We start from the raw sequence: 9,781 nt of genomic DNA on the forward strand, positions 1-9,781 counted from the left end.
TCATTTCAGGTTCAGATTAAATGTCAATGACCTGGTCCTATGATGTCTTTTACTCTTACTTAAGCAAACCAAAACAGTAAATGACATTTTCTCAGATTTATTTTTTTGGAATCATATCTCATAAATGTCAGGCTTGCTCATTTCAGTATTGTTGAGTTTTTTTCCTGCTTCAGTCTTTCTTTAACTGTCCCATTTGTATAAGATATCAAGTATCTTCAAAACCAAAAGAAAGTCATTGATCATATTTCCTGGAAACACTTGCTGTAGGTCACACCAGTAAACCTGGTCAGGTCAATGGAAAACCAGCAGAAAGCTTAGTCACCTACACATGGAATATGATACACCGTTATGTGACATTACCAGCTGAGGCGAATAGAGGCTTTTAATCACACCAACCGAACTTATCAGATCTGGCCCCCTGAGGCGGAGCTAACACAAAACAATGACTGGTGGTATGATAACTGTGTCAACAACCTGTTGACGGAAAAAATCCTGTGGAATAAATACCCAGATTCCTTCCTGCACATGTGCTGTTGTTGTTAATGGTTTCATACAAAGTCGGCGGATTTCCCTCAAGGAAGGAAAAAGATGGAAAGGAGGTCAGCCAGAGCTATGTCAATCACAGCGAATTTGAATAGGGACTGCAGAAATAAGATAATGTCTCCCGTTTACCAATAACCCAGAGAGACAAGAGTTACAGGCATTGTTAGGGGACATTAAATTCTTTATATTCTTGAATATAGTTAATTGCCACAAGGAAGCAGAAACTTAGAACTACATAATGTAGTTATTTGGTAAAAGTGGATACATAAACTTGATATTATCTATACTTCTGTTATCCCATTTCTCTGTAACACTGCAGCTATTTAAACAAGAGATTTAAAGAGAAGGAAAGAGGAGGAGGAGAAGGAAGGAGGAGGGAAAAAGTTGCTTCAGTGATGTCAGTCCGTCCCACTCCTATTCAGTACAAATGCTACAGAGCAGAGTTGAGCCTGCATGCCACTGCTGCTGACGACTGATCTGATACCACACACAAAGGCGCGCTCTGTCACGTCACACACACTCATCATACCAAACCCACAGAGGCACTGAGATTCAGAGCAGAGCCAGGAGATGCTACCAGCTGGCGGCCACAGAGTAAGTCCACTCTCCCTCCTCTGTGCTCTTCCTTCTTTCTTTCTCTGCCTGTCTTTGTTATTGGATTTTCATTCTGTGGCCCGTCTGAGTTAATTTATCTCTCGCACTCTCCTCTGTCGCGGTGAAATGGCCAGTGTTTGCTCAGACTGAGAGACTTTTCAAACTTTTCTCTCAGTATGCCATGCACACACCTCCCCCCCCTTCTCCAAACCTTTCTTTCTTTTCTCTGCATGTGTGAGGCGGCAGCAAATCTCAGACTTATTTGCATGTTGGCACAGAGCCACAGCTGGATTCTTTACCTTAAATAACACAGTTGAGTGTGTGAATGTTGATCCGCTATATATTCTAATTTTGTCCCAGAGTGATGGTGTTTTTCTGACATGTTTGCGTGGGTTCTTAGTCTGTGATAAGTTCGGCATGTTTTTATGCCTAAATGGATCTGTGTTCAGCTGATTACAGGAGCTGTGTTGCAGGTGTAAGACAGCTATTCACAGAGCAGGATGTTTGCTTCCAAATCTTCAAGTCAGGCTGGGATTATTTCTCTTGTTTGCAATTACAGAGTCTCAAAGGGCTTTATTGCTCCAAGAGAATGAAACAATGAATGAAATTAGCCTCTATGTTTAAACCAAATACAGACCACAAAAAAAAGAGAAAAAAAAAAGCCAATACCATGTGTGACAAAAACCTTGGGTGGAAAGAGACTGAAGGAAATCGTTAGAAGTGCAGCAGAGTTAATGAATGAATGGATACTGGTTCAACAACTAACGACACACTCTCTACGGGCTTTTAGACAAAGGCTGGTTATTTGTTTCTCTTTGTTTCTATTGTCTTTGCAGAGCAAATAAGCTTATTTCCTACAATGTTGAACTATTCTTAAATAAAATACAGCCTGTTCTGAATAAAACCTTAATTTTAGATCAGCATTTTTTTTCTTTAATTGATTTTGCATCAGCTATCTGATGACCGTGATTTTAACATAGTATTATTAAATCAAGACTACATTCAGTTGTTCACCTGTGAGCTCCAGCTGATCGCTTATCATCTTCTAATCCTTTGCTCTTGCGTATTAGATCACCTGAAGTGCAGATTGGTCAGTGGTTATCACAGACACTAATTCTACTGGCTCCTGCTCAGAAACCAGCCGCATTTTTCAAAAGTGCATGCAAGGCGGGGACTTCTTTTATGAACACGCAGCTGTAAAAGGTTGTTTTCCGGGATTTTGAGTTTGAGGACTTCCTCATAGGCTCCCTGCATTGTCACGTGGGCAGATAAGGTGCAACAAACCGGCATGTCTGTAACAACTTAGCTGTCTTTTTTCTCCTTATGTCTGTTACCAACAGATAGCATGGGGTCATTAGCACCCCGCCCTGTGTGTGTGTGTGTGTGTATGGGTGTGTGGGGATGGGTGTGTGTGTGTGTATGTTGACATTGCTGAACCTGCCCTTGTTTGCCTTTCAATATTTGAAAGCCCAGCAGCGTTCTCATTGCATTCAGCCTCACCAGTGCACACACATTGCACTTGGCATTGTGGATTATTTGCTAAGGGCCCATTGTGTCCTGCCAGCCAGAACACTGTTGAATAAAGAGGGTCAGAACAATACAACAGATCTGATCTCTCTGTCTCTCTTAAAACCACAGCAGCAGCTTTCACTGCCCAGCTGATCCCAACGCGCTGCACCTCCACCTCCAGAGGGACCAATACAAAGAGCACTTCACAAAGGACACCACAGCGACCTCCTTCAGCAGTTAAAACTGTACCTGATCCCACATCCTTCAGAGAAAAGGGAACCTGACTCTGAGCAGTGCAGGAAAAGGAGCCATTATACCCCACTGGTGAAACACGACCCACTTGACCGAGAGACAGAGAGGCTGACGGTCGTTTCTGGAGCCCGGGGAATAGAGGCAGGATGCTGGCTAAAATTCTTGAGGACATGTGGGTGGAGCCGGAGGTGCTCGAGGCCCTCAGTGAGGAGCAGAAGAGGATCCTCTTTCTCAAGATGAGAGAGGAGCAAGTACGCCGCTGGAGAGTGCGGGAAGAGAGGGATGAGAACGAAGCACGGAACAATAGCAACAGTCTGCCCAAGAAAGGTAGACCACAACACTGATTTCACTTAAGCATTTAAACTGGGATGCGGGAGCATATATATCATATTTTCCTAAGGCATACAGTATGATTTCCAGTAATGCCAAAGAGGTAAACACTGACTGATGTGGCAACATTTTTTGTTTCAGGATGTTACACAGTTTTCTGGTAAATGTGGCCCTTAGTCTGACATTAACAGTAATAAGAAATGAGCACTAACACAGTTGCTCAAACAAGAGCTCACTTCTTCACAGTAGAACTCCAGGTATTGCAATTAGATATACAGAGATATCATGAAAACAATGTTGCATTTACATTACTGTTGCAGCTATCGTAATATGGACAACATGGGGTGTCCATGTCACTTGACAACATGATCACTCTGGCCCAGTCTGCTGGTCATAGTGATGACAGACCAAGATAGATGAGGAGAACTAGTAAAAAAACAGTGCTTATAAATAGAACGCATTCTCCTAAATAAGTGCAAAAATCTGAGCCTGTCTACATGTAGAAACAGCTTCTTGAAAAACATCCTGTCCTTCAAAACTTTCAAAACTCAGTTTTGTAACTTTGCTGGCCTACGTGGTCAGGACTGGGTTTATGGGAATGGACTAAAAGAAGGCATTCCTAAAAGAAAAAAATAACAGAAATGTGTGATACTTTCTACAAATAACCTTTCACTACAAATTTCAATTCAGTTCAGTTTTATTTCTATTGTGCCAAATCACACCAAACGTCAGCTCAAGGCACTTTAAAGATACAGACCAGTTCAAGCCAATTGTGATCAAATTCATTGTTATGAATGTTGTATTTTGTGTTAAATGAATGGCCAAAAAAAGAGAAGGAAATGGCCCCTTAAATCTTTTTATCTATATAGCTTTGATAATTAATTTTACCCATTTTTTTTTTTTTTACAAAGTTGCAGTAATGAAGCCACGTTTGCTGATTTCACCGGTTTTCAGTCTTCATGCTAAACTAAGCTAAGCTAGCGAGCTGCTGGCCCTATAGCTTAGCAGGCAGACAAGAGTTGTTTTGAATACCTCAAAAGTTGCTTTTTGAAAGATAAATTTTAAATTTTTATCGTCATTTATCCTTGACACATTAAGTATCACTGAATTATAAGCCACTGCCTTTTGAATAACTATTACACAGTGCAAACTGACGGCTGATGAAAATTTAAAAATTTAGCCTTTTTTCGCTAATGCTAGTGTATACGTTTAATTTATTTTGTGTTTATTACTAAACAACAAACAACTGTCACATTTTTTGTAAGCATGGTACACGAAAGACCTTTTACAGCTAATTGATTAATGTAAAAACTTTCAAACTATGAAATAGACACAAGCTTTATCGAAACACTCTCATGTTACCAATCCGATTAAGTGCGTTTTTTGCACATGTAACTCCCAGCTCTACCTTTCTGTCTTAGTCATTGCTCCCAACCTTCCTCTTTTAAAGATGTTCACCTGACTCATACTTTACACCCTATCACCTTAACTGGTTTAGGTGGATAATGAACCATGTGTGTGTGTGTGTGTAACAGAAAGCCTCTATCTCCACCAGTCAAATTGTTCTGTGGGCTGAAAGCCCTTAAAGATTGAGTAAACCCTGTGGTTTGGAGCGTCACCATGCTTTAAACCACATATTAAGTTACCATCTTTGTTTATCCAATCTCTGCCGTGTCACCTGAGAGGTGACTGTGTGTGTGTTGTCTGTGTTAGCGGCGCACAACATGTACTCCAGATGGATGTCTTTCATTCTTTGTTCAATGCACTCTGCTGTGGCAGTGAAAGACAAGCCTCTGTGTGCACGTCGGCCCATAAATGTCACACACAAGCACAAACAAAGTTTAACCTGTGCGTGAAGATTTCTATTATGTGCTGCATTTCTAGTTAATTTGTACGTTTAACAGACAGACACACCTTAGTTCTATAATGGAGATGGCGTCAGTGCCTTGTTTTCACATTTCTAACTCTGTGAGGTGACTGCAGCTGTGAAGGTAAAGGTGTGTTGAAAGACGGACAGTGATTTATGTCAGAGATGGTCTTTGGTTACATTAGACACTAGACATTAGACATTAGAGGCATTTACACGATGTACCCTTATGTGTTGTGTGTACAAGTCATCCCCCTAATTATGAACTGAAACACAGCCTCCTTTGTCAGGTGGTTTCTAAGAAATCTGTGTCGTCAGCTCCTACGTGTTCACTGACGTGTATTTTTTTTTACGTGGGAATTTGCCCTGGATTACAATAGGCAGGAAACTACTGCTGCACACTCAGGATTCAGATTTTCAAGCCACACCTCTATCTGTGACATCATGGCATGTGTTTAGTCTTCATCGGGTAGTGTAGTGTCATGGAAAACAGATGTCCCTAACGGTGGAATGTGGTTTATTTTTGACCACTGTGTCGTCATGAAATAACAACTCAAAATGACCTGCTTTCTAGGGTGTGAATGGGTCAATACATCATTGATAAATTCCATTTTATGTTGAATAAAGTTAGAGGGAATAAAAGAAAACTCAATATTTGCAAAATGGTCAATGAGACTTAAGAAGGAGTTTCTTTCAAAATGTCCCAAGTCAGTTTCATGTTGTCATGCCTTCCCACTAAAGAAATGAGGTCATTGTTATTTACTATTGTCATTTCATTCTTACTCTTCTTTTCCTGTGGTCCCACATTGTTTACGTATATCCATATTCTGTTTTGAATATTCTGCAGCAGAACACTGGTGGCCCATGAGGCTTCTTACTTTTTATTCTTATTGGACAGCACCATCTACTGGCTGTTCACCTGAACAAAATTGAGCTGAGCTGAGCACGAGATAGTGTGACTGTTATGAAAATGTATCTGGATTAGGTTTGCCCATTTCATTTTGTTTCCTTTTGCTTCCAGCTGCCAGTAAGCATGTGAGTTGGCGTCTCGGTCGGGACGGTGATGTGAGCGTCAGCGTAATCGGTGAGGTGGATGAGTTCAGGTCCTCCAAACTCCTCCAGAGCCTCATGAACAACAGGTAGAAAGACAAAACAAAAACATTTCCTTTAAAGCATTTTGCAGTGTTAGTATATAGATACTTCGATGACAATAGTCTGTTTGGTGCTACCCTAAACATGAATAGGAAGTAGATTGGGACAGTAATTAGTTGGGGACTTTCTACTATTACAGAAGAAGTCAAGCAACATTGTGTCAATCTGATGTTTTAATTTATGTATTTACATCTAATCTTTGAAGCTAAAAAGAAAAGTAGAAATCTTAACTACGGTGCAGCCACCGTGGGACATATTTCATACAAAGATGGGTCATTCATGTGGGTTAATTGGTGTGATCAAAAGAATTTAATGAAAATGTTCTTCAGAACGCATTTTTACATCTGAACCAAACCGTTCTGGAATTATACATTTATGTCTTTAATTCAATAAAAAAGTTTGTTTTTCTTTTACAGCATCACATAAGTTATATTGTTTAAAACGGTGGACAGACATCCTTTCTGCTTTGTCAATTATTGATCTGCCAGTGCAAGATGTTGCTGAACTAGCACATAATTATAACATTACTCCAATTTTCCTTGATAAAATCTTCAGTGAGCTCAACAGTTTCAGACAGCCTTAGTCAGTTATTTAGCAAATGACTGACAAGAGGATTCATTTAAAGGTTGGGACGTCTTTCTGTGGGACTGAACACGGATGTCTTTGTCTTTCAGACTCCACGGTGATAATATGAAAGGCATCCAGGCGGTGGACTTGCTGCCAGGAAAAGAGGCCCAGCTTAGCTTCAAAGACGGCATCAGGCTGCCTGTTACAGATGTTGACGTGAGTCCCTGTGTTTGTATACGGCTTTGAGGGTATAAAATGTCCAATATGTTTGAGTCTGACCATCGCGTTGTGCCTCGACTGTACACAGGAAGACCCAGCTTTGCCAAACGAGCCCTCGTCTGAGGAGGACCTGGACTCCTGCAGCGCTGACGACGACTTGAAGGACCCCGCTGAGGACAGCGACAGTGAATCAGGCAGCAGCTCGGACAACATTAGCGACTGGGATCTTCTCTACAGGCCCCATCTTGGTAGCCATGGCAACCAGCCGCTCAAAGCCCAGCTGTCAGATACAGAGATAGTCAACCCACAGGACGAAGGTGAGAAAACAAGAGAGGCTGGAAACGGTAGAATGGATCACCTTTGCTTATTTGTGATAAAATGAAATATAAATATGTATAGTCTGAGATATAGTTACTCCACCTGGTCATATGCAGGATGTATCACACTAAATAGGCATATATTGGGTATGGACATAACTTGCTGTTTTTTTTTTTATGTGTCAAATCAAACTGATAGTAATCTAATGTAACTCATGTTCCCCAAAATCTTTTTCAGAGACACAGTGTCATGTAGAGAAGTCACAATACAGAGGTCGCGTGGCAGAGCTCAGGAAGGCATTCACAGATGATCCTCACAGCAGATCACCCGCTGACACCAAACTACCCATACCTGCCAAACCTGCTCACCTGCAGAAAAGAAGCACACCACTGATCCATTAGGACTGTGTGTATCCACCCTGCTGCAAGACACTTGGCCCTTGAAGAGTAAGAGCTGACTATATCGAGTGCACCGAGCTCTGTGCAGATGTCGCAGATCAGTTTTACAGCAATGGCCCAAGATGATACTACGTACATTGATAGAAAAGGATCTTTTCTTTTTTATTTTATAAGACATGATTTGAAGGCCCGACCTACAGATCAAGGAATCTCTGTGGGGTGGAAAGACTGAGAGCTGCTGGACTGAAGTCAGCCTTTTGAATCACAAAACTAAGCAGCTTCAATGTCAAATACGTTCACAAAATGTCTGCAATTGGCAGGCAGACACACTGCTAGCTATTCAGACACGTACAGACTGCCGACCAAAACACGGAAAAACACTGTGGTTTTAAATGTGAGAAGTCACAATAAAAAGTTGTTGGCTATTGAAAAGAAGTGATCAGTTCAAAGTATTTTACTCTGTATTAATACAGATGATTTTACATGTAGTCGACATAACTTGTCGCTGGACTGTTTTTCAGTGGGAAAGACCCTTCTTCTGCACATCAGCTGATGCACCGGTTCTAGGGACACAATGAAATGACTGAATTATACAGAAAATAATAAACAATCTGTATGTATGCAGTATCTTTATTCTTTAAGGGAGTTTCCAAGCCCTTTTACAATCCAGCACAGTCACATATGTACACGCACTCACCTGCTCATCAGAAGCCCTTCAGGGTTTGGTATCTTGCTCAATAACACCTTGTCCAACTGTTGATGATTAATGGGGGGAAACAGAGAATGAAGTCACTCATCAGTTTCTGGATAGCAAGAGTTTTACTGATTCATTTGGATACTCAAGCACATTGGATTGAATATAAACAATGACCATGTGGTTCCTCTATGAGCTGGCGTTAAGCTATAAGTGAGGCTATTTACATTAACAGAAAGTAAGGACCTACAGCTCTTTATTATCCCTGTTAGCAACATGGCCCTAAGGCCACTTATGTGCTGCTACTTATTTGATTCAATACTTATCTGGCATATCTCAACACCTAGTTGACGGTTTTATATTTTGTAGAAACATTTGTGGTTTTCCATATATTCCACTGTCTTCTCTACTGATCTTTACTTCAGTGCTTTACCTATTTATCTTTCTCAAAGGATGATTTATAACTGTGGGCACACAACCATTTATTCTAGCACCACCTTCAACAAATGTTGGCAGGCTAAACAAAGATGGTGATTGTGGTAAAACAAAAGTAGACCTGCCAGATTCTAAAGATTAGCATTGTCAATGTGAGCATGTTAGCATGCTGATGCTAGCAGTTAGCTGCAAGCACCACTGTGCTGAGGTATACCAGTGCCTCGACAGCACAGAAAGAATGCTAGCATGGTTGAAGACTCTTCAAAGTGCCTTGATTTGATTGAACCAAATGTAAAGCTATAGATTAAGATAAAGATTTAGAATATAATATTTAACCAGTTATCTATTTATTTTTACCATAATAACATTTCATATCTCAAAGCTATCTTGCTTTTTACAGAGCTTTCTTATACATCTCACATCTGTTATAAGATGAAGAAAAAATGTAAATAAAGCTAATAAAGCATGTCTGCATGACATGAGCAATCACCATTCGGACAGGATTTGTCAGCTAAAGGTGGAAACCAAATTCATGCACTTGAGCTACATGTGAAGAATTTTTCCTCATCTTTATACTTGGTTTGCGTTCAGTAACTCTCTGAGGTGTGGGACCCACAGACAAAAGCAAAAATATCAGTTAGCGTCTTAGATTTTTGATTGTTTTTGCTTTTTCAATTCAATCTCTGTTAAGTGAAGTATACAAATGGTTGTACTGGGGTCAGTTAACAGGGTCAGGCAAAAAAGATTAAACGTTTTGAGTCAGCACTTTAACCTCAGTCATCGTTTCATTTCTGTCCTCATGTCCTAGAGTATCTAACATAGGAAATAACTTGTCCCTGGTTAAGATTTTCATGACATTATATCACTTCAGATGCAAGAAACTGCTCTTCACTGACTATACAC

The 9,781-nt window shown here is 40.5% G+C and overlaps 1 protein-coding gene across 1 annotated transcript; it reads left to right on the forward strand.

Moving 5' to 3' along the window:
- The first annotated feature begins 979 nt into the window (after positions 1-979).
- Positions 980-8,184, forward strand: LOC142397505 (uncharacterized). Its single transcript, XM_075480916.1, has 6 exons — positions 980-1,137; positions 2,776-3,225; positions 6,117-6,234; positions 6,922-7,030; positions 7,122-7,350; positions 7,589-8,184. The coding sequence occupies exons 2-6, from the start codon at positions 3,045-3,047 to the stop codon at positions 7,750-7,752; spliced, it is 801 nt and encodes a 266-aa protein (XP_075337031.1). The 5' UTR covers positions 980-1,137; positions 2,776-3,044; the 3' UTR covers positions 7,753-8,184.
- Positions 8,185-9,781: the final 1,597 nt, after the last annotated feature.

Source organism: Odontesthes bonariensis, chromosome 13 (genome assembly GCF_027942865.1).
Source record: "Odontesthes bonariensis isolate fOdoBon6 chromosome 13, fOdoBon6.hap1, whole genome shotgun sequence".
Classification (NCBI taxonomy): Eukaryota; Metazoa; Chordata; class Actinopteri; order Atheriniformes; family Atherinopsidae; genus Odontesthes; species Odontesthes bonariensis.